This window comes from Xiphophorus maculatus, chromosome 17 (assembly GCF_002775205.1).
Source record: "Xiphophorus maculatus strain JP 163 A chromosome 17, X_maculatus-5.0-male, whole genome shotgun sequence".
Taxonomy (NCBI): Eukaryota; Metazoa; Chordata; class Actinopteri; order Cyprinodontiformes; family Poeciliidae; genus Xiphophorus; species Xiphophorus maculatus.
The window spans coordinates 7724457-7749439 of record NC_036459.1 but is presented as its reverse complement, the minus strand read 5'-3'; the positions used below and the strand labels follow the sequence as shown (position 1 = coordinate 7749439).

Genomic DNA, 24983 nt, shown 5'->3' with positions numbered 1-24983 from the left:
ACATAATGTATCCATTAATCATGATTAATTTTTTCAACCATACTGAAGACTCAGTTTGTCACCAGTATTAATAAGAAAATAAACATTTTATTGTCTATTATGCAATAACAACATTCATTTAGTTTATGTTTGGCTATTAGTAGCAAAGGATGCATCTGCAGTTAAATATTTGTAACATCAACAAGATGATAAATTGCTACCTTTAGATGTTATGCGTTTCACCTTCATGTTATTCCTCTGTAATTCCTGCTCTCTCTCTCTCAAAGCCTTAATAGAAGCAGCCATGTTGGAAATTATGTTCCCTATTATCTCACTCCTCACCAAAGAGGGTTGCAGGAAAAAGACCAGATTTTAGGGTTTTATCTGATCAAGCTGGAAATCGCTTCATTATGATCCCCATATGTTCTTTCTGTACTTCACTAATTCACTTTTTTTTATTATTGTTTACTCCTCTATGTTAACATATTTTAAGGAAAATCCTCATTTAATGGCTTAAAAAAACATTTTATCCCCATGTGAGGGAAAAACACAACAATAACAAAGCTCATTTGTTTGGAAAAGAGGTCATGACAAACAAGTTGGTCCAGATTTCATTATCAAAGATCTTAAGCAAACATTACCACAAGCAACTAAATTAAAGCTTAAATACTTCACCTTGTTTCTCTTGTGATGTCATACACCCAAACTAATATTTCTGTATTTTATTTAAAACATATTTATTCTTCTTTTTTTTTTCTCTTTGCTAATGCTGATGCATATTTTAGGCAGTAGACTTCTGTTTTGGAGAAAAATTGCATCCACACCCGATTCATGGTCTTGTAGATTTTATCCTCATTCACAGGATAACATAACAGAGAAAACATAAATTATTTAAAGCAGGGTGTGCAAACTGTTATTGACAGTCAAAAATATGATTTTCAGAAACTAAAATCACTAAAATGTTGTTTCCACCCCCCCCCAATCCACTCAACAATAAGCTAAGCTGAACTATTTTAACAATTAGTCAGATTTTTTGTGGGGACGGGATTCTAGATCCAAAACTTCAAATGGTTTCTGCATGTTTTTCTTGTTAAATGAAAGGCAACCAGTTTGCTTATTATATCAATTTTGTATGAAGAAAACTGAAGAAATATTTAGTCTATTCTCAGCAATAAAAACAGGATTGTTTGAAAACACTTTATGTATTTAGCCAAGTTTTAAAACGGCAATTTGTGCACTTTAGAGAACAAGGCAATGGGAATATGTGGCTCTATTTACCATAAAAACAGACGTAAACCAGAAAACTTTGAAAAGATGATCACTTTGTGTTACGCCTAACATTTTTGTAAGAGAATTAAGAATTTAAGTTTCGTCCTAATTTATTTTTGGAGGGTCACATAAAATCAGTCCTTTGAACATCCTTGATTTAAACCGTTACCCTACTTACAGCGGGAACGATTAATAATGATTAATCAATTTTTAAAAATAATGCGAACTAATTTAGTGATTGATTAATCGTTAAGTTGTGTATAGAGACTCAGAAATAAGCTATTTGTCGAAAAAACAACATTCAGAGCAATAATCAAGTAAGAATTGTGCAAAATATATGTACATTTTGTATTAAATTTGGGTTGAAACGATTGTGACTAATTGTTTTTGAAGTAATTGTCAGCTAATTTAGCATTTGATTAATTAACTGGAGTACACAGACTCAAAAATAAACTATGTTGCTGAAAAAGCAACATATGTAGAGCAATAATTAAGCCAAAACTGTACAAAATATATAGAGAATTTGGGCTGAAACAATTAATCGTGATTAATGAAATAATCGATTGTTTACTGGAGTATCCAAACTCAAAAAGGATGTTTCCTGTCTGTTTTACCAAAACTTCACAATAAATTCTATGTTGTTGCATTTTAGGCAATAAAATGTTTATTTTCTTATTTTAAAGATTAATTTAGTTATGTCATTTGTCTACTAAAGTATTTCTAATATTATATAAATATGTAAGTTGTTAAATGAAAAATATGTAGAATGTTCCAAGTTTTTACCCAAATAATCAATTAGTAAAGTAATGGTTAGCTCCTACTTCATCTGAGCATAAAAATAAAACTGTAGCTGTATTTTCCACCCAATAAACTCTTTCTTTAGTCATGCTAAACAGTTTTTATTCAGATTAATCATTAGCATGAAGTTTCCTTTGGTGTACATGAAACCGACTTGCACTTGCAGTGTGTGTAATCTGGCAGTTGATCTGTTCTGTTCACACACCCCTCGGGCCGGCGCCGCCTCCAGACCTCATGCATGCTCGTACGTTTTCACTTTGACAGCGACGAGCCGAGCGGTAATACTCACAGGAAGTGTTGCACAGAGCTCGATCAGCGTGCAAGAGCAGCAGAACGGGCCGAGGAGGGCTCACACAGGTACCGTAGAACCGCGTTAACTTGGGAATTACAGGTCGAGGAGGCCGGGTTGAACTTTTGAGTCGCTGCTTGACTCTTTCCTGGTTGTAAAGTCGTTTATCTCGAGCCGTTCCCACGTAGACATGCCTGTTGGAGTTTTGTCCTGCCTGCCAGGTTCTGTTTTTTGTGTATGAGAGCTTCTTTAAGTGTCATGAGACAGAGCAGCAGAGAAAATGTGCTCATCAGCTGCCACACATACTCTGCTGTGTTTATTTTCCCACAGATCGGAGCGATTTCTCTACAAAACTCAAATGTGTTTTCACTTGACTGAACGTAGATCTTTTATGAGCGCTGCTCCTCCTCATGTTTCCCTCGTTTTCTCTTTTGTTTTCTCCTCTTCATACCTGACCATGTTGTCGCACCATTCGTTTTTCTTTTCTTTTTTTGCCAGTTCCACTTCCCTCTTTTTCTATTAGCTCCCCTGCAGCAACTGAAGACCAGATCAAAACCATCAAAATAAGGGTTGGTTGGCTTCAGAAACTGGTTCTGTCGGCTTGGGGAAAGCTGTTCTACTGGTTTGACGTGAATCGCTTTGAAACAAAATTATGCGTTTGTTGTTGCCTTCCTTGTACGTGAGTTTGAAGATAAATGTGTGTCTTGTTTCTGCATTTTTAGACGCTTTATTTGACTGACATATTAAAGCATGGAGGTCCAAAATGCGGCCTGGGGGCCATTTGTGGCCCTTGAGATGATTCTCTGTGGTCCTTGTATGCAATTCAGGAATAGCACAAGTTTATTTCACCATGCGCTTAAAACAGATGGAAGCAAAGCGATGCAGAAGAAAAAACACAAATCAATTTTTTTGTTTTAATTTTAATTTCATCGTATGTAACACCAAAAACATTTCATAATTTTTACTCAAAAGTAGAAATGTGGCACAATAACGAGAGGGTTTTAAAAAGAAAGAGGTCTGTTGCAATAAATCAATCAATTGCATGTTAAATTTAAACAAACTTGATCATTTCTATTTGTGTGATTTATCATTTTCCTCTTTTCTACCAGAAACTGGATGATCAAAGTCTAAAGTCTGGTGTTTTGGTCTCAATTAATTCCTTTTTTTGAAGGACAATTTTGTTTACAGAGACTTCAAAATTCATTTTACTTGTTGTTTTATTTTGTGTATTTAAAATGTCTTCCAGTTCCAGTGTTAAATGTTCATCATAATTTAAAGTTAGATTTTTGCATTACTAAACCATTATATTACTTAAAATACTTTCAAAACAACAACCCAAAAGTTTATCACAGTAACTTCTAGCCTAGTTTCATCATGTTACTGTAGCCTGCAAATTGTTTTACAATAGAATTGCTTTTGCATTTTTCATAACAAAAGAGATAAATGAAAAATTTTGTCGCTACTTTTAACTCTGATTGCTAAAAGTTTAAAGAATAATTTCCTGCCACCTTTACTTTCCTGGTTGAGCAACACACCTGCTAATCAAACATGTTGTTGCAATTTCACATTTATTGGCTCGTTTTTCTGTGAATAACGTTTCCGTTTCTCGCCAGCAGACCAGAATCAGTGGAGGCCAGCCCCGTGGTGGTGGAAAAGTCCAGCTACCCACACCAGATTTACAGCAGCTCTTCTCACCATTCCCACAGTTACATCGGCCTGCCTTACGCTGTGAGTACATCGCTTTGATTTCATTAGTAGTAATGAAACCTGTCTCTGCACACAAATAAAGGAGACTCGAAAGAGACCAGCTCCTGTTGTTTTATTGGATACTTGATAATATGACGACTTACTGATGGAACAAAGAAATTAAATTAGTTTTTCTGGAAGAAAATTTAACTGATTTCTACAATAAAAATCCTATTTATTTTAATTGTAGACATTCGTGTCTTAAATTTACCCAATATTTCAACACTATAAGACTTAGAACATATTAATACTAAATTTACACTGCAAAACACAAAATATGACCAAGTTTTTAATCTAGTTTCTTGTGCAAATGTCTTAGTACCCATCAAAACTAACTTTTCAACAAGACACAGGAGTCAATAATTCCTTAATATTGTTCAAAAATGACTATTTCCACTAATAATAAGATATTTTTTTCCATAAGTGAAATAATCTACCACTGGAAGTAGTAATTTTTCAACAATATAAAAGGGATTATTGACTTAAAATAAGCTATTTCTTGATGAAACGTTAGTTTGAGTTAGTTTTGTCTCCTAGTGCATAAATATATTCACAGTCGAAACTAGAATTGTGTTTTTTCAGTGTATGCATTCCTTCAGTCTTTCCTTCCTCCGTCAGTGTTTATTTCTTTAATTTTAGAAAGTCTGCATTGGTTTGGTTTGTCATTTTTGCACAGGAATGTTATGAAGCTGTGACAAAAGCAAATGATACTGAAAAGCAATAAACTGTAAAAAACAACAGCTTTTAAAGCTTTTGTTTAATAGCTATTGATGAATTCTGCTACTAAAACTGGAATTTAATTTCTTCATCATGGAATAACGAAAATCAGAGTCCAAACATTTAAATCATCATATTCCTAAAAAAAAAGTACAAAATTAAACTTTCAGAAAACCTGCTTTAATAAGATCAAGGGAATCGGTAAAAGATCGAGTCATGTGAACTTAATTAACTCTGCATTTTATTTGGACTTCTACTTCAATCGAACATGAAAACAATGTAATCATTAGAAACAAAAGCTCTTATTTCTGCAGAGACTGTTCTAGTCGCTGCAGCTTTGATCTGATCGCAGTTTAAACATGTTGGGCTTTAATGCTGTTTGAATTAAAACAGTAGAAGAAACTGCAGGTTTTCTCCTCCTGCTGTTATCTGTAAGCTAAAGGACACGTGTTAGCATCTCCGTCCCCTTTCACAGCAATACAGAGAGGAGGCTATCTAGAGTTAGCCCGCCCTTCATGCAAAGATCTTCAGTAGCAGACAGATGCTGATACTGAACGCTTTGTGGCTGTTTTGAGTTTTTCTGAGAACTGAGCAGTGTCTTTAAATCTTAAGATAAAGGAATAATAATAATTAAAACAAAAATAATAATGACACAAATAAATAAAATAAAATGTAAACATTTTTTAAAAATTTTATTAATCATAAAATCGCCATAATATGCTTCTTTCTAAAATATTATAAATATTCTTCTTACTATTGTATTTTAATGCAATAACAAATGTATTATTATATACTAATAATAATTAGCATATAGCTAGCATTAGCTAACAGGCTATGATTATAGTATGTACTAATTATAATATAAATAATTTTTTTATTAATATAAATAACATTTAATATTTATATTTAAAATATTATTTATATATTTTTTCTATATTTTATATTTAGTCATATTTAAATCACAATATCACACTTTTTATAAATGTTATATTGCTTAGTGTTATATTTTTATTTACCAATATTTAAAGCTTTGGATGGAATAACTGTCAGCATATAAGCAATTTCCCTTTGGGGATCAATAAAGTATATTCCATCTGTATTTATTTGGATGCTCATCCTTTACATCCTCTGCGTATTTTTTGATTTTCAGGACCATAATTATGGGGCGCGGCCCCCACCGACGCCGCCAGCCTCCCCTCCGCCCTCCATGTTGATCCGACAGGGAGAAGTGGTTCCCTTCGGTTCCGGGCCCCAAGATGAAGCGTCTCGGGGCACAACGCTCAGCACCTCTGAAGACAGCAGCTACGGGACCGACATCACCCGATGCATCTGTGGCTTCACCCATGACGACGGCTACATGATCTGCTGTGACAAGTGCAGGTAAAAAAAACTGCTTGATTCAATTTTAAAGACACTAAAAATGGAGATAAAGTTTTTAAATTCATTGTTTGTTTGTTTTTTAGTGCCTGGCAGCACATCGACTGCATGGGCATCGACAGGCAGAACATTCCTGAGACCTACTTGTGCGAACGGTGCCAACCGCGACATCTGGACCGAGAGAGGGCCATCCTGCTTCAGACCAGAAAGAGAGAGTGTTTATCTGGTGAGCGGCACCGAGAAAAACATGAAAATGATGAGTCAGTGGCTGAAACTGTTGCTGTTCTGAAAGCTGGGTTCAACTTGTGACGTTAGACATTTTCTCCAAGAGTCCAAAGATGCTCAGTTCTGCTTTTCTGGCTTCCTTGCTGCAGTAAATGGCCAACAAAATAAATTTTCCAAGCCTGATTTTAGCCCACAGTGACACCTGCTGGATAAACACCAAACTACATCTTTGTAACTCATTGTCTGGCAAGCAGCTTGTTCTATTATTGCAACCTGACTGGCTTTTATTTTGCCTGCAGCAGCTGCAGCTTTTTATAGCTCGGTATGTTTGTAACTTCTCTGCTTGTTCAGATGGGGACACGAGCGCGACGGAGAGCGGAGATGAGGTTCCACTAGAGCTCTATTCCACCTTCCAGCACACACCCACCACCATCACGCTGACCACAGGCCGCCTTGGCAACAAACAGGCTGATAAGAAGCGCAAAAAGAGTGGTGACAAAGATCCGCCGGCCTCTTCTGCCCGCGCCAAGAAGGTTAACTTTCACTCGTTCTGCTACAATAAGCAGATTTTGATTCAAAGTATTTGAAACTCATTTTAACTCTGAACCTGATTGGTTTCTTTGTAGGCCTTCAGAGAGGGGTCCAGAAAATCCTCTAGAGTGAAGGTAAACGCACAAAAAACACAAATGTTATCCTTCTAGGAGAACGATTACTCAATTAATCAATTATTCTGGCAATTAATCGGTTAATCATATAAAAATCCAACATATTCTGCTGTTTGTTTTACTTGACCTTTTTATTACAATAGCAGAAAGAATTAAAAGTTGCAAAGAAACAAATAATTTAATCTCTTTTAAAATAAGAAAATAAACATTTTATTGCCTAAAATGCAACAAAGCAGCATTCTTGTTGGCTTCATGATTTGTAGCAAAGGATGCATCTGCAAATGAAAGAATAGTTCTAACAATACAATGTAGGGCCAACCTACTGACTACGTTCTGGGTCAAACGATTAATAATTCAATACAAAAGATTCTTAATAAGAGATTTTTTTTTCAAAATTTGAACCAGTGAAGCTTAAATTATGCCACTTTCGGAGCTATTTTGGTCTTAATTCCAAAATTTTTATAATTTTTATGCAGTTTTGGTTTATTTTCTGTTCTGAGTGTGCCATTCTTTTAGCAAATAGTCTTTTTTTGAGTCTGTATGTTCCGGTTAACGATTAATCGATCCCTTATAGAGTTGATGATTACTTCAATAATCGGTTAACCATGAAAAATAACGATTAATTGCAGTTAATCGTTTCAGCTCTTCTGTATTAACTGTTTTCCCTCTCAGGGTGCCGCTCCGGACACGGAGCCAGCGGAGTACCCTTCTATGTGGGAGAGTAAAATCAAGACGTGGATGGAGCGTTATGAAGAGGCCAGCAGCAATCAGTACAGCGAGGATGTCCAGGTGCTGCTGCGCGTCAAAGAGCAAGGCGACGGCAAGAACTTGGCGTACAACACGCACCCAGCCTCCTTCAAACCCCCAGTGGAGGTAGTTTGTAGTTTGTTTTGCCTGTTTTGGGTTACCGTCCGTCTCTCATCTTTTGCTGATGTCAGATTGTTTATGTTGCTCAGAGTCAGGTTCAGAAGAACAAGAAGATCCTCAAAGCAGTGCGGGACTTGCCTCCAGACTCCCTCATCATCGAGTACAGGGGGAAGTTCATGCTTCGGCAGCAGTTTGAGGCCAACGGTTACTTCTTCAAGAGGTCGGGGAATCCTTATTGCTTTTAGTTAACATGTGGAGTTCACTGCTTTGCAAAGATGTTCATAACCCTTTAAATTTGTCTCATTTAGACCACAAACTCTAAGTAGCAATCTTAAAAGTGTGGCGTTTGCTGTTTCCCCGAACTGCAAACATGTCTTTTTTCACATTACTTCATTTATCACATGAAAAATCCCAACAAACTGCACAATAATTTGTTGTTCTGTATCAAAATGAGGGTGTGAATACTTTTGCAAAGCCATTTACGTGAATTACTCTGCTGGATGTTTATTTATTTTTTTGTTTTCCTCCTCAGGCCTTATCCATTTGTTTTATTTTACTCAAAATTCGACGGAGTGGAGATGTGCGTGGATGCTCGCAGCTTCGGTAACGAAGCGCGTTTCATCCGTCGTTCCTGCACCCCCAACTCCGAGGTACGTCCAGCAGTGCAGCAGTTGAATATTTCACCAAAATCTTTCACACGTGGATACAAAGTCCTAATTAGATGTTATCAGAGGGAAGAAAAAAAAAAGTTAGCCATTGAAAGAGCCAAGATGGCCAACAAGGAACCTTTATTTTTGCACTAAATTTGTCAATATTTATCACAGATAATTACTGCGATGTCAGGAATGTAAGCTCCGCTAATGCTAAGCTGCTAAACCCATAGAAAAATGAGCAGAAGCTAACGCTAAACTGCTAAACAAATTTAACGATAAGGGGAGGCTAATGCTAAATCAATAAACACTAAACAATTAGCAGAAGCTAATGCTAAACAAATAGGAAAATTGGTGGAAGCTAATTTGCAGCTTCCAGCAAGCTGCAAATTTTCTAAGCACATAGAAAATTTAGCAAAAGCTAAAGCTAAGCCGCTAAACAAATAGTGGCTGTGAGACCCTTTAACAACAAAGTCAGTTTCTGATTTTGCTTCATATTATTTATTTATTTATTCCAAAAAGACAAAAAGTAAAAACAAGAAAAAAATTTAAACAAATTATTATGCTATTAAGTTAATGCTGTATAAATATGTTGAACGAATAAAAAAAACACAATGTGTGACATAAAGTTCATTCAAGCCATGAAAATTGTTCACACTTTTTGACATTGATTTAAAATCTCAAAAATGGCGGCCATCTTGAAAAATGTCCATCATCCTGAAATTCAAGTGAAAAATATAAACCACTATATCCAACATGATTATTTTTTACAGTGATATGCTGCAGTAACATCTTAATGAGTAAATCTATTTCTTATCATTTTTTTGTCCCGTTGTTTTAATAAATCCTCCAGGTGCGGCATGTCATTGAGGACGGCATGCTCCATTTATACATCTATTCCCTGAGGCCGATCTCCAAAGGCACGGAAATCACAATCGGCTTTGATTTTGATTATGGCAGCTGGTGAGTGTGGCAAATAATCAAAAATAGCAGAAAAGGTCATTTTATTCTAAAGCTTTATCATATTTCTTCTTCTTCTTTTCAGTAAATACAAGGTAGATTGTGCCTGTGTGAAGGGGAACCAGGAGTGCCCGGTGCTGAAGCACAACCAGGAGCCCACCGAGAACCTGAGCGTAAGCGGGAGACGCAGGGGCAGCCGCAAGGACAAGGAGTTGGTCCGAGACGACCCGGGTCAGAACCAGAACGTGGCTCTGGACGGCGAGGGGAAGGGGAAGAGTTTAGGAGACGGAAAGCAGAGGAAACTCTCTCCGCTGCGGCTCTCCATCTCAAACAACCAGGCAAGTTCAAACGACAGAATCCATGTTTCCTCCTCACCGCCACGACCCGCTTTCACGTTTCCAGGGTTCGTACGACTTCTGGAAATCCTGGAAAGTGCTTCGTTTAGGTGTTTTCAAGGTTTGGAAAGTGCTTGATATTCAAACTGTAGCCTAGCGTTTGATTAAAAGCCTAAATTTACCAAATATTTTCAGACACCTGATTTAACTGTCTGAAATTAAATCAGGCTAAACTTGTTAGTTAGGATTACTAAAATTATTTCAATTTTCTTGCATTTAAACATTTAATTTGAGCAGGAAAGTAATTTATTTTAACACAATTTGTTTGGATTCTTTCTATTTTAATTACTACTGTGTTATTCCTAATGACTTATTAATTGTATTATATTTTATACATTAAGCGTCGTTGAAATTGGGAATTGTTTTGGGAAAAATATAGTGTTTTTTTTTATAGTAGTACAGGGTGCATTTCAAAATATAAAATAATGTTTTAGCCTAAATTTGGAAAACTTTACATATAGTTGAAACCAGATATTTAAAGATAATAAAAAGACAACTACAATATTTTTTTCTCAGTGTCTGAAGTGAAATCTGATTAAACTTTTCTTGTTTCAGGTTACTTAGAATCACTAAAATAATTTCTATTTGCTAAATGTCAGAGAACCTAACAAGAATATTTTTATTTTTAGATTTTTTTGTAACTTTCAGGTGTATAAGGTGAGTGTAAAATCTCTTCCTTGCTGTAGAACAGAGAATACTATCACAAAAACATATTAACATATATATACATATGTATAACATATATTACATATAATATATATACTTGTGATGCTTTTGAAACTTACCTTGAAAATGCATGAAAGGTCTTTGAATTTTACCGTGTGAAAAGTGTACAAACCCTGAATTTTGTTCTTTTTAAAATACGTTCTTTGCATATATTGTTTTTTATAAATGTCGTTGCTCATCATGTATTGTTTTCCCTTGTTTTCCCATCATCCTTTTATGCATTCACACAATCCTAATTTAAAGTCTTCACACAAAATGATTCATTCAGGCTAAGGTTGTTTTTAAAACACGATTCTTGACAAATGAAGAAAGAAAAGTGCATAAACGGCCCTAAAAAAGAAAAAAGCAGCAAATTGAAGAAATTTCCCCCTTTACACCTTCTCCTCAGCCTTTCCCTGTCTCCCTCTAGTCTGTAGTCAGGCTGAATTTTCAGCCATGATGAGAAAAAAAATGGCCATACACGGCTCTCCCCTCCTCTTACAGGATCCTGAGTTATTTGAGGATCTAGAAGACAAAACCTCCATTAGCAATGAAGTAGAGATGGAGTCAGAGGAGCAGATTGCAGAGAGGAGGAGGAAGATGGTAAGTGTGCAAAGTGAGGGACTTGAGCTTCTTTTTCCATGCAGCTGCCCAGCAGAGAGTGAAAAATAAAAGTAATGGTGATAAAAACCAAACTGTCCCCTGATGCTGCTCCCTGTCTGCTGAGGGCTTTTGGACAGGAGCCGCGTTCCTGCTGTAGTCTAAAACTCAGAGGTTTGCACCAACGCAGCTCTGCATTTATATGTTTGTTTTGGTTTTTCATGGGTTTATTTGAACCATTTTGTTTTCCGGGTAGGAATAAGTTTGAGTTTATTGATTTATTTATTCCAACATTAGTCTTAAAATGTTTTGGTCACTAAATTCAGGTGATGTCACAATTAATCGCATGATGAATACTCTGATTAATATTTGTTGGAGGGCATTTTGCTCATTCTTTTGGTCATGTTCATCTCATCTGAGAGAAATTTGTATTGGAAGTTGAAGCAAGATTATAAGATGTTAAAAATCAGTTTTGTTGTTTGTTTGGGATCATTACCCAACGTTCACATTCAAAAATACTTTATTAATAGCAAAGGGAAATTAAATAATAAAATTTTATTATTAAATGAAATTTTAATTTGATCTATATTTAATTTTACTATTAATTTAATTAAATAATTCTGGATGTGAATTAGCGGTGAAATTGAAGAATTTAGATTCGCCCCTCAGCATGATTCCACCACTACTGTGCTAGCTAAAATATTTGTGGCAAAAATAGCTAGAGCGTGTTGCTTTTAGAGTGGTAAATATTGAAACGGAATGGTTCAAATGAATCCAATAAAAGCCACAATGGATGACCTTGATGTTGCGTTTGTGTAACCTTCTGACTCCAACTGTAGCCTCCTCTTCATCACTCATCTCTGCTACATCGCCCACCACTATCGGCACCTTTGTTGCTCTTCTGCTCATTATTTTGCCCTCCTTCAGCTTTGACGTTTGTTTTTTTTGTTTTTTTCTTTCAACATTGAAGCTTCAAGATTTATTTATTTTTTTCCATATTTTCCTGACTATTTCTTTTGAAACAACACATAAACAATAATTTCCCATCATCCATTGGAGCGGTTCCTGAGTGCATTACAGCTTCATCACTGTCTAAAATGGCCTGTCGTGGTATCAACCACTCCCTGCACTTGCTGCCAAATGGCCTCATGTCCCTGAGAGATGGGGATCACACACACACACACACCCCCACACACACTGGAAATTACCCTGCAGTCAGCTTCATTGTACACGGTGGATTTAAGGTGTAAAACGCTGACTCATCTTTGGGCAACATACAGTTGTTCTAATCGGCAAAAGAGATGGATAGATTAAGGGTGGAGGAGGGGGGGTGACTTTAGCATTACCAATGAGCTGCTGTCTGTGGACAGAGCTGTAACAAACAGGCTAGCATTCACACACAATCAGTAACTACTGTAGAAGATGTTAGTGGCTGTTGCAAAACACAGTGCTGCTTATGTAGTCACCACTGGTTTAAGAAGCATTTAGTTGGCACAATTCAAGTGTTGATATGGCATGATAGTAATAACATTAGCATTTTAGCTCATTTTTAAATGGAAGCTAACCTACAGAATTAGGTAAGGCAATGCTAGTTAACATACTATTGACAGGTAATTTTAGCGTATGCACTATAGGGTTGCACAACTTCATGCGTCGACTAGTTGCTGTGATGTCATAGAAATGGAAGACAAATTGCCTCACAGGCTTGATTAGGTATTTCTACAGCAGATGTTGACAAAAGACCACTTAGGTAAAAGTCTAGCTAGCCCACATACTAGTGACAGCAGTTTAGCTAAGCCTAGCATTTGTCATTTTGCATATTCACTGCTGTTAGCATACAGAATGGTGCAAGGCAATGTTGGTTATCATAATATCATAAACCTCATGTAAAAGTTAGCATTTTAGCTAACCTTAGTTTTAGGTTACTTTACTGGATAGTCAACATAATAATTATAGCTCTCATGCTAATGTTAGCATTTTAGCCAATTCAAATATTAAAGCTAAACTTAATCTACTGAATGGAGTAAGTCACTGTTGGTCAACTTGATAGTAATAGCCTATTAGCATTAGCCTTATTAACAAATAAGGCAATGCTGGCTACTTTGTTAATGATAACCTACATGCTTCTGAATGAAGTAAGGTAATGTTTGCCAACTTGCTAGTGTTAGCCCACATGCTATGGACACCATTTTAGCTAACCTTAGTAGTGTATACATTATTTGTATACTATATGGTGTAAGTCAATGTCAGTCAACATGCTAGTGAAAGCCCTCATGCTAACATTAGCATTAATTTTTGTATAAAAGCTAAACTTATTGAATGGCGTAAGTATGCACTACTGTTGACCAACATGCTAGTAGTAGCATTCATGTTAATGTTAGCATTTTAGCTAATTTTGATATTAAAACAAAGAGTAAACTTTTGTGTAAAGTTAAGTAATATTAGCTAACTTGCTAGTGATAGCCCACATGCTGCTAGCAGCATTTTAGCTAACTTTATGCACTACTGTATACATACTAGATGGAGTAAGTCACTTAGTCAACATGCTAGCAATAGCCCTCATGCTAAAGTTAGTGTTTCAGTTAATTGTGGTGGGTTGATATGGACTCAGTTCTCAATACAATATTTTATAGTATTTAAGTGACAGTGATAAAAGTGAAGCTAAAATGTCTTATTGCTAATACATCCATAAAAACATGAAACTGCTCTGAAGTAAAGCCTGCCACATGTCTAATCCTGCAGTGCACATGTTATTTTTATGCAAATGTTGACCCACAACCACTCCATTCAGTCACATTTTCAAGTATTTTCCATATTTATTGGCACTCACTCTATCTAGGGATTCCTATCAGTTATAGCTTACCAACATTAATAATATCCCTGTAATATTTTCCATCTGATAGGAATAGACGACCGTAACCCATCTATAACTGCCAGATCTGTTCTTTAAGCATTTTCCATCAGTGGAGCAACACTTGAGCTTGTCCTTTAACAATTTAAAGGATTGGAGGATCTCTGGCTACTCTATTAAGCGATCATTAACCCCAAAGGTTGATTTTTGTTCTTTGCTGTGGTATTTAGCCGCCAAACATTTTGGATCATGTAGTGGTGATAATACAGACTTGCTGGTATGAAGATGCAACTCTTTGCTGTCTTTCTATATCAGTGAGAATTAGAGATATGTTTACCTGCCTCACCATCCTCCTCTCTGTCTGTGGTGCCAAAAAAAACTCGGATCCTTGTCCAGTTTAGTTTATTACTCTGCAAGTTGAACATTCTTATCTTATTTTAGTTGTTTACAACAGGGACGTCCAAACTTTTGGTCACATTAGCCAAAATCATTAGCTCAAAAGTACTTAGAGGCCAGAAAAATATCATTTAAAAAACCTAAAGTCACCTAAATATTATGATTTATTATCTATTCAACAATAAACTAAGCATGAACCATTTTAATTAAACAAGTAATTTTTTGTAGGAACGAGATCATAAATCCAAAATGCCAAATGCTTTTTCTCTGGTTGCTTTTTATTTTGGGCTTGATTAAAGAAAATTTACAGAAGTTTTAACACAGCAATTGAAAAATTATTCGGGCGCAACCAAGTGTACTTTAGTGTATAAGTCAATCAGTAGATTTGGTCTCAGTTACCATGACAATAGACGGAAAACAGAAAGCTTGGAAAAGATGACCACTTTGTGTTGCAACTATCCTTTTTTGTAAGTAAATTTTAATTTGAAAGTTATAAATTTCTCCTAATTCATTTGAATTGTGGTCTGGGGCCACACAAAATCAGCCCAGGGGCCCAAAAATGTCCCCCAAACCCTGGTTTGAACACCCTTGGTTTAAGATCAACACAAATCAAATGGCATGTTTCCCATTTGGAAGAGTAGTTAGGAAAAATAGCACATTTATACCCTTAAAATTATTAGTCAAATTTGAAGTAAAAGTTGAGATTTTTGGAAGTAGATTTTAATTGAAAAGCTGTAGTTTTGTTCTACTTTCTACTTTTCTACTTATTCTGGAATTATGGTCGATTGGCGGCCAAATCGACTGAAATTGGTCAATTTTGGCCGCTGAAATTAGTCCAGCAGCCAAAATATGGCTCCCGGACCCTACCTTGAACACTGCTGATCTAAAAGATTAGATGCTTATTTAAACCAGTAGCTTTAGGTTTGATTTTCCACACCAAAAAGAGTCTAATTTATATTAAAAATTGAGATTTTTAAGTTAAAACTGCACATTTTTAGGCTTTTATGCAGCACATGAGCGCTTATTTACAGTTAACATTCCTTCAGGGTACCTAGGGCATCTTTGGCACCCAGAATAAATGTATTTTCAGCCAGACGTGGCGAATGTTTGCGGAGAGCGTTGCTTCTCTAAACTGGGCTGTCTCTTCATTAAACATTCAGGCCAACCCAGCCGAGCAGTCCCATCTCCCTGTCGGGGCGGCTTCAAGCTGGAACGGGCCAAAACTGAAAGAGGTAAACTCGACCCCATACATAGCCAACATCATTCCAGGGTTCACCTCCACCAAATCGGCTCGTGGCGAGCTAACCCCGTCTGTTTGGTGGCGTGGATCTTTCTCTAAATGGTGGAGGCAGTTTCCATGTGAAGCACTCAGCGGGGCGTTTTGAACAATCTGGAGCCACTTTTTCACACCGCTTTTCCTACTTTTGGGTTTCTTTATTTGCATCTATCGCAAACCTTTCCCCTCCCTCCCAACTATCTGCATTTGCATCTCTGCTCTCCCTTAGAGTCGCTTTTGCTGTGTTAACCCTTTGTGGCTTCAGGGGGTCGTTAGATGCTAATGACTGTGCCGTTTTCCTCCCAAACCCCGCGCCCGAATCACCTCAGACTCGAGAGGAGCGGAAGATGGAGGCAATCCTGCAAGCCTTCGCCAGGATGGAGAAGCGGGAGAAACGCAGGGAGCAGGCGCTGGAGCGAATCGGCAGTGTGAAGATGGAAGTGGGCGGCCGCAGCGATATCAAAGAGGAACCGCCTGCCACGCCAGAAACGGTCGATTCTCCAGCTGTCATGCAGGTAAGGACAAAGATAAACAGAACAAAAGAATAACTTCTCTAGAAATATCTTAAAAACCTGTTTCAGGGTTTATACATGGCTTTTAAATAATTTAAAATACTTTAAATTCAATTGTTTGATTTCTAGTTGAAGTTCAAATTCAACAAAGTGCAATCTAATATTTGATTAAAAGCCTGAATTTACTGTTGAAACCAGATTTTAACACACCTAATTAAAAATATTTGTTTTCTCGCTGTCTGAAGTTAAATCAGATTTTCTTGTTTTAGGTTAGTTAGTCACCTAAATTATTTATATTTGCTACATGCCAGAAAACATAGCAACATTTTTTATTTTTATTTTTGTGCATTTTTATGTATATTGTAGGAAGGAAGGTCATTTTAACACAATTTGTTTGGATTATTTAAGTTTATTGAATATTTATTATTCTTAAGGACTCAGTGACTTATTGATAGTCTTATATTTTGTACGTTAAACGACTTTTAGGAAATTAAAAAAAAAAATCTTATATTAATGCTCTGTTTCACCAGACCAGTCAGGTGAAAGAGAGACAGTTCAAAATATTTTAGTTTCTCTTTTCCCTGCTGTAAAATGTGGAATAATACCATAAACAAATATTAATAACAGTAAAAAATATATATTTATAATAGTGAATTGAAATCTTTTTTTTACTGGAAAAGTGTGTAGACTTACCTTGAACACTGCAAAAACACAAAATCTTACCAAGTATTTTTGTCTAGTTTTTAATTACACTTGAAATAAGGCAAAACTAATTTACAAGTAACTTTTCAGAAAGATATAAGAACCTGATTTAAGTAAATTATTCCTCAATATTGATGAAAAAGTTCTAGTTGGCAGATTTTTTAACTTACAACAAGACGAATTTCCCATGTTGTGAGTGAAATAATCTAACAGCGGAACTAGAACTGGATTGCTAGGCAACGGGCTGGGCTTGGCAGGTGTTGCTAGGTAACGGCGCCAGTGGAACTAGCACTTTCTCATCAATATTAAAGAATTATTGACTTAAAACAAACTTTTTTATCTTGATGAAAGTGTACTAATATATTTACACTAGAAACTATACAAAAATACTTGGTAAAATTTTAGGTTTTTGCAGTGAAAATGCTTGGAAAGTGCCTGAATGAACCCAGCTGTTTATGTTTCAGCCGCCTCTTGAAATAAAGGAGGAGCCTGGACTGAAGCCGGCCAAGGTGAAACCGTCTCGGAACAGAAAGAGCTTCTCCAGGAACCGGACTCACATCGGGCAGCAGCGACGGCGCGCGCGCACCATCAGCACCTGCTCCGACCTGACGCCCAGCTCTCCAGCCGAACCTGTGGAGCCTCCTGCCACCGAAACGCCAGAAGGAGAGACGCCGATGGCTCCGGAGCCTGAAGCAATCCCCTCCCACATCCCAGAGAGCAGCCCTCCACACAGCAGCTCGCCGGCGCCGGACAGAACCCGCACCGGCAGCAAGAGCTACAAAACTAAAAAGGTTAGAACAAGATTAGTCTATCAATTAATCGATTAATCAAATATAAAAAACTGGCAAGTTCTGCAAATTTTTATTTAGAAATACATAAAATACAATTAACAAATTGAATTCCTTTTTAAAATAAGTACAGAAAAAATTGTATTGACTAAAATGCAATAACAAAGCATTCTTCTAGTGAACATTTGATCATTTGTAGATTAATTGACTGATTTTTGCATTAATTGGTTAGAAAGATTTACTTAAAAGGAGACTTTGGTTTTTACAGAATTTGAAGAAGGTGAAGTTAAAACTGGGCAAAGCATATTTACAACATTTTGTTAATCTTAAATGCAATATTTTTTTTTTTTTGTTCAGACTATTCTTAATTAATCCTCTGACCGTGTTGTTCTATAATCAAATAGCCTTTTTTTGAGTCTCCAGTTAATGATAAATCGATTATTAAATTAGATTAAGTTTATTTCATTAATCAATTAATCACAATTAATTTGATTTATCATTTCAGCCGTAAAATTTATGCTTTAATTTGGCTCTAAATATTGCAGTTAACGATTAATCAGTTTCAAAATTAGTAGATTATTATTTCACAACTCAATTAATCACAATTGATCTGACTATTTATGCTTTAATTTGGCTTTAAATACTGCAGTTAACGATTCATCAATTACTAAATTAGTTAATGATTATTTCAATGATCGATTAATCTCATTCATCCAAATTATATTTGCTTTAAATACTCCAGTTAATGATTAAACAACTACAAATTAGTTGATGTTTATTTCAATAATCTATTTATCATGATTAATTGTTTTATCCCTAATATTTATGCTTAAAATTGCCTCTAAATACTCCAGGTATTGATTCATTGATTACTAAATTAGTTCATGATTATTTGAACAATCAGTTAATCACGATTAATCATTTCTTTCGTCTTGATTTCTTTAAGAAAAACCCTTCAAGCAGCCAGATAATTCACCCCTTTGTCAAACTCTCGTCCCCAGCACTTTGTGAGCGAGTGGGTGGGGGAGAAACAGCAGGACCGCGGCAGCGTCCGAACGCCAGAACCGGTCCCGGACCGGCCGCTGAGAATAAGCAGCGACCCGGAAGTACTCGCCACGCAGCTGAACGCCTTACCAGGCATGACCTGCTCTCCGCAGGTGTACAGCACGCCCAAACACTACATCCGCTTCTCGTCGCCGTTCCTGGCCAACCGCAGCCCGACCACGCCCGGCGTGCCCACCGGGAGGCGCCGTTCCAGGGAGCTGCCGGAAACGCCGCCGACCAGCGGCTCCTGTAAAAAGGTACCAGAGCCAGTTCTGAAGAACCTCCTGTCTGGGTGTAATGAAGTTATTTAACATTTTCAATTTGTTTTCATCTGACAGGCCAATTATAAACGAATGCATGGAGAGAAAGTAGAAAGAAAACAAGGCATCATATTTGAAAAGATTTTTGCTTTTTGCTAAATAAATTGTGGTTCCTTAAAAATTACTATTAATTTTCTAAAGTCGATATTTAATCTTCCAGCTTTCTGATTTGAACAGATCCTCCAGGATTACCCCATGTTTTAGCTCTGTACATTTTTCCATCATCTTTGACTTGCTTCCCCATAGCATGGTGCTGCCACCACCATGTTTGACCATGCATGCAGCCCAAAAAGTAAAAATTCCCCAAATCTACTTCCACATGTTTGATGGATTGTACGAAAATTAAATACTGTTGTAGCTCATTTTATCCAAATTTCTTTAATTGGTTTTCGTAGATGCTGATTGTAGCAGTCTGTGTTACAGTGGTTCTAAAGAAACCTCTGACTGAAGACTGATGCTGTACAGCTCAGGTTTTTGAGACAATATTTCACAGTAACATGTCCAGTAACATGACCCCATCAGCTAATAATAATAATAATAATAAAGCATGTCCTTTCACAACTTTAAACTATTTTCTGTTGGTCTGTTACATAAATTCCATGGATGTTTGTTTTTCAGATGACAAAATTCAACAGTTTTGTTCCATAATCTTGTCTAAATGATAAAATCTTTGAGTTTAGGGATATTTTGTAGCAGCTGCTATTTTTGTTTACTAATTTTGTTTTTATCTTTTCCTTCTGTGCAGCGATGGTTGAAGCAGGCTCTGGAGGAGGAAGGCTCCACCAGCCCTGCCAGACGGCCCAGCCTTTTTCTGCCCGGCGACGGGCCGCTGAGCCCCTCCGTTAACGGAGACTCAGACAGTCCGCTGCTCTTCAACGGCACTTGCTCACTTCCAGGTGGCCATTTTGTTTATTTTTAACACTTTCTTGTTAGTTCTTCTGGAATATTCCATATTTTTTACCATTTGATGGAAAGATTTTAATTTAAAAGTCGTAGTTTTGTCCTAATTTATTTGATTTATTATTGAATTGTGGTTGATTGGCCATATAAAATCACATAAAAAAAATGGCCCCGTACCTCATTTTGAACACATTTGGTTTAAAATGAACTCTTATCAGTCTAATGTGAATGGCATCTTTCCTATTTTGAATAGTGGATAGTAAAAATAGCACATTTATACCCCAATGTTAGCATAAAATCAAAACAACCCAAAATTAGTCAAATGGAAGTTAGAAACTTCTATTTTTATAAGTAGAATTTAATTTATAGGTTGCAGTTTTATTCTACTTAATTTATTCTGGAATTATGGTTGAATTATGGCCACATAAAATCAGTGTAGGTTCCAAAAAGGGCCCCTGTTCCCTACTTTGAACATCCTCAATCTAAAAGATCTGATGTTTATTTAAACAAGGAGCTTCAGTTTCAGCATGTTTTTTCCCCCAACTAAATTATGTTTTTATTTTTTTACTACCAGCTAAATCAGTCATTTTAAAACCAAAACCCAGACATATGGATGTTTAGGAACCTGAGTGTATAGAAGTTTCTGACCCAACGCCGCGTTCCTCCAGAGTTGCCGACTCCCCTGAAGAAGCGACGGCTGAGCCCGCTGGACGCCTGCATATCGGAGAGCTCGACGCCGTACGGCTCGCCCTGCGCCACGCCGACCCGGGCGGACCTCTCCGAGCCGTCCGTGGCGCCCGGCCTCCTCACCACCCCGCCCCGCCCCCGGACCGAAGAGCCCGCCGCGGAACCGGCCTCCAGCAATACCCCGACGCACGCACTTAACGCCCCTCAAGAGGTACGGAGGCTCCGCCGAGCATTCTGCCTGTTCTGATTAAAAATGGTGGCTGAGTTTGTTTCCTGATCCGCAGACCGAGTCTTCAGAGGAAAACTCACCAGAGGTCAGTCGGAAACCCTCCGTGCAAGAGGTGAGGCGCTTCGACTCAACACTTTACTGCCTGCCAAGTTTGAGACTGTTTGACCGTTTTTAAACTTTTTGTTGATTTTATGCATTTTTCAAATCTGAACAAGTTTGAAAAAACCTAAATGCATCTGCATATCCATCCATCTAACTGTCTGTCCATTCGTCCATCCATTCATACATCCGTCTCTGTCCATCCATCCATCCATCTGTCTGTCTGTCCATTAATCTGTCCGTCCGTCTGTCCATCCATCCATCTATCTATCTAATATCTTTAAAATATGGATTGTTATTAAAACAATTAAGTTCAAATCTGAGTGTTTTTGTGCCAGAGGTCATGTGACGCTGATTGTCTTCATCCCTCGCAGGCTGATCGTCCTCCGTCGTTAGCGTCCTCTCCATGTCACCGAACTCCGGTCTCAGATGGAGCGTCTTCAGACGTCAAGCTTCCTGTCCCAGAGAGTCCGCAGCTTCCCGCTCCAGAGTCTGTGGACAGCGGAGAGGAGAGGACGGACGCTGTGCTCCCAGACGCCGCCGTCGAGGCTGTTTCGTCTGCAGATGCCTGCCCTTCCTCCTCCTCCTCCTCCTCCTCTTCCTCGTTCCCGGGCTGGATCAAAAGCCCAGACAGAGGCCTGGCCGGACCAGCTTGTCTGAACTTCTCCCCGGTCAACTCTAACCTTCGGGACCTCACCCCATCTCACACGCTGGAGCCTCTGGTGGCTCCTTTCAGGCCGGAGCCGCCAGCCGCTGGGACGCCGGTGGCGGTGGCGGGAACGGCGGCGCTGTCCGGCTCCCAACCGCCGTTCAGCGAGGCGCAACTGTTCTACCCCTGCTCCGAAGAGGGCGGCTCACTCGTCTTCTCCCGGTCGCTGAACGGCGACGGCGAAGGAGGAGGGTCTGCGCAGAACCCACCGCAGAGGAAGAAGGTCAGAGGTCACGTCTACTGTCTGCAATACAAAAATGCAAGATGTTTGTAATTTTACCCAGATTGGGATTAATCCATCATTCATCCATCTATCTATTCATCCACACATTTATTCACCCATTTATCCATCCAACTGTCCTTGTCATCCTGTTGATGTTTCAGCAAGCGGCCTTTTTTTTGAGTCTGTATTCTCCAGTTAATGATTAATTGATTACTAAATCAGTGATCAGAATTGATTCATCACAATTAATCTGATTAATCATTTAATTTCTAATAGTTATGAGTTAAATGGTCTTAAATGCGTGGTATCTTTTGAAATTTGAGTTTGGACTTGACAGTTAGCTAAACGCTGCCCCCTCCTGGTAGATTTGAGTCGTGTCTTCGCCTCGCGGATCAGAGCCTCCACCAACCGCGCTGCTCTGTTTTCCCAGGTTTCCTTGCTGGAATACAGGAAGCGGCAGCGAGAAGCTCGCCGCAGCGGCTCCAAGACCGAGTGCAGCTCTCCGATTTCCACTGTGCTGCCGCTGGCCATGGATTCGTTCCCTGTGGCTCTGGAGACCGCCAGCGAGCCGCCGCCGTGCAGCGCCGCCACCGTGAAGGAGCCTCAGGCCAGCGAGGAGGCCGAGGCGTCTGGGGAGAAGGAGGGCGGCGAAGGCCAGTGGTACGTTCCCTCTGTTTGGAGTCACTGGCACTGGATGAGTTTTAGCTTCATATTTACTGAACTTGTTCCTTATGTTCATCATCAGGACGTCGTCGACCTCAGTGGAGCAGGCCAGGGAGCGCGGCTACCACAGAGCGCTGCTGCTCAGCAAAGATAAGGATGCAGGTACAGATATATTATTAAAAAAATACTATTTATTGCAGTAATTACTGAGATAATTTTTCATGTAAAATAATTTTTCCTTCTAAGGTTGTTAACTATCTAGGCATCTAATGCAACCAGCGATTATTTTAGTAATCAAATTAAATTTTATTTGTATGGCACATTTCAGCGGAAAGGCATTTCAAAGTGCTTTGCATCATAAAAAGACAAAAATATAGCATCAGTTATTCAATAATCAATTTTTCCATTGATTACTCAGACGATTTACCGATTAATCGAATAAAAACGTTGACACATTCTGCATATTTTTCATTTAACTACTTAATTCTTTCTTATATAATATTACAAATAATTTAAAATATTGCAATTTAGGCAATAAAATTTTTATTTTCTTGTTTAAAATTTAAACTGAAGTTTTCATTTGCATAACAGAGCATTCCTTTAGCATGATGATTTATAGATTAACAGATTTTTTAATTAACTAATTCATAATTTGACCACAAAAAATTCTTAATAGGAGATTTTGTTTGGGGTTTTTTGTATATTTTTTGTTGAGTTTTGGCTTAAGTAATGGTCTTATTGTGTTGTACTTTCAGCAAATTCCCCTTTTTCCAGTGTCCAGTTAGTGATTAATCAATTACTAAATTAGTTGACGATTATTTCAATCATCACAACTTTCCTTCATTTATTTGGGGAAAACTGAGTATGTAGCTATGGCTTAATATTTGCTTTAAGTATGTTGCTTTTTCAGCATATATATGAGTGCTGCAGTTAACGATTAATTGATTACTCAATTAATTGAAGTTTATTTCAATAATCGCTTAATCTGATTAATCGTTTCAGTCGTAAAGTTTCTGTTTCTGTTGCATCAGATGGGGAACCAGAAGGAGGCGACACACCGGCACTACGAGACTGTGCATCTCCAGTCCTCCAGAAAACTCCAACCCACACCGTAAGACGCCGCCGGTTCTGGTTCTGATCCATAGATTGACTGAAGGTTGGCGTTAAAATAAGAAACGTTTCCTGTTCTTTCCTCGTTGCAGCCATGCTCTCCTGGTGCTCTCTCCCAGCCTGCCGGTCGGCCGCTAAAGGACGAAGACGGCGACGCTCAGCCGTGGTTGGCGAATCCCAACAGCAAGCCTGCTGGGCCCAAACCCGCCCCCCTGACCCCGACCAAGCCGCCGCCACCGCCGCCCTCCTCCCCGGTCCACTACCCGAAGCCAGTGCCGCAAGGTTCCCCCTACCGCAGCCAGAGGGCTCTCTTCCCCTCCCAACCTCCCGCCCAGCCGCCGCCTCAAACTGGGCCGGCGGCGTTCCCCCAGTTCGGCACGCAGTCGGCGCCCCCTCCTCCCCCGCCGCCCCCCCCGGCTCCGCCCGCCTCCCCCGCCTACTTCTCCAACCAGAGCCCTGCCCCCGCCGGGCCCTTCGCCGCCTTCAAGCCGGCCGTCGCCCCCTCCTTCCCGCCGCACGGCGTCCACTACCAGGCCGCCGCCGCTGCGCCCCCGCCACCACCCCCTCCCCCTCCTCACCCGACGCTGCTTCACCTGCAGCCACCACAGCTCCTGATGACCTCACCGCCACCGACACAGCAGGCGGCGGCTCTGACGCCCCCACCGCCGCCACCGCCTCCTCCCCCAGCCTCAAACCCCCACCACTACCAGTTCCAGACGGCCATGATGCACCCTGGCGCCGCGGCAACCGCCTCCCCCTCCTACCCGCCGCCGCTGCAGCAGACCGGACTGCCACCACCCCCCCCTCCACCGCCGCAGCAGCCCGCCGCCGCCCAGATGCCCCCTGGCCCCCGCGGCGCTCCGGCAACCTCGAACTCCTTCCACAGCTCGGGGTACCTGAGCACCGGCTGGCACTGACCTCTGACCCCTGTGAACTGTTCAGCAGGGTGGGGCGTGTACTATAAGCTGTAGATACGTTTTTATGTTTCTGAACACGCGGCCAGTGGAAAAACAGCTGATTGTGGGGTTAAAGGTCACATTAAAGGACAAACTCTGGGAAGGAGGAAGAAACTATAAGAAAATAAAGATGGCGGACGATCCCCCTGGTGCTCATTGCCCCCCTCTCTCTGGCCTACATTTCTGATTTTTTTTATTTTTGTTTTTTTTTTACAACATCCTCTCGGATGGAGAGGAAAAAGTTCTGTTCCTGTTGTAATTCCCGCTCTGGACATT

General features: G+C 39.1%; 1 protein-coding gene across 6 annotated transcripts in view; it reads left to right on the top strand.

Moving 5' to 3' along the window:
• Nucleotides 1-24983, top strand: part of kmt2e (lysine methyltransferase 2E) — a 39842-nt gene extending 14859 nt beyond the window's left edge. The window contains exons 3-25 of one of the 6 annotated variants that reach the window (XM_023349775.1): nucleotides 3949-4063; nucleotides 5949-6178; nucleotides 6262-6401; nucleotides 6752-6933; nucleotides 7027-7065; nucleotides 7738-7938; nucleotides 8022-8152; nucleotides 8465-8582; nucleotides 9436-9545; nucleotides 9628-9880; nucleotides 11147-11245; nucleotides 15650-15721; nucleotides 16095-16280; nucleotides 17444-17770; nucleotides 18769-19068; nucleotides 19877-20027; nucleotides 20700-20929; nucleotides 21003-21059; nucleotides 21421-21978; nucleotides 22409-22638; nucleotides 22724-22803; nucleotides 23673-23752; nucleotides 23844-24983. In XM_023349775.1, the coding sequence (XP_023205543.1) occupies nucleotides 3949-4063; nucleotides 5949-6178; nucleotides 6262-6401; nucleotides 6752-6933; nucleotides 7027-7065; nucleotides 7738-7938; nucleotides 8022-8152; nucleotides 8465-8582; nucleotides 9436-9545; nucleotides 9628-9880; nucleotides 11147-11245; nucleotides 15650-15721; nucleotides 16095-16280; nucleotides 17444-17770; nucleotides 18769-19068; nucleotides 19877-20027; nucleotides 20700-20929; nucleotides 21003-21059; nucleotides 21421-21978; nucleotides 22409-22638; nucleotides 22724-22803; nucleotides 23673-23752; nucleotides 23844-24668 (4714 nt within the window). In that variant the 3' untranslated portion in view covers nucleotides 24669-24983. The remainder of the gene's footprint in view (nucleotides 1-3948; nucleotides 4064-5948; nucleotides 6179-6261; nucleotides 6402-6751; nucleotides 6934-7026; nucleotides 7066-7737; nucleotides 7939-8021; nucleotides 8153-8464; nucleotides 8583-9435; nucleotides 9546-9627; nucleotides 9881-11146; nucleotides 11246-15649; nucleotides 15722-16094; nucleotides 16281-17443; nucleotides 17771-18768; nucleotides 19069-19876; nucleotides 20028-20699; nucleotides 20930-21002; nucleotides 21060-21420; nucleotides 21979-22408; nucleotides 22639-22723; nucleotides 22804-23672; nucleotides 23753-23843) is intronic. The other 5 variants (XM_023349776.1, XM_023349778.1, XM_023349780.1 and 2 more) reach the window with 5 other exon arrangements.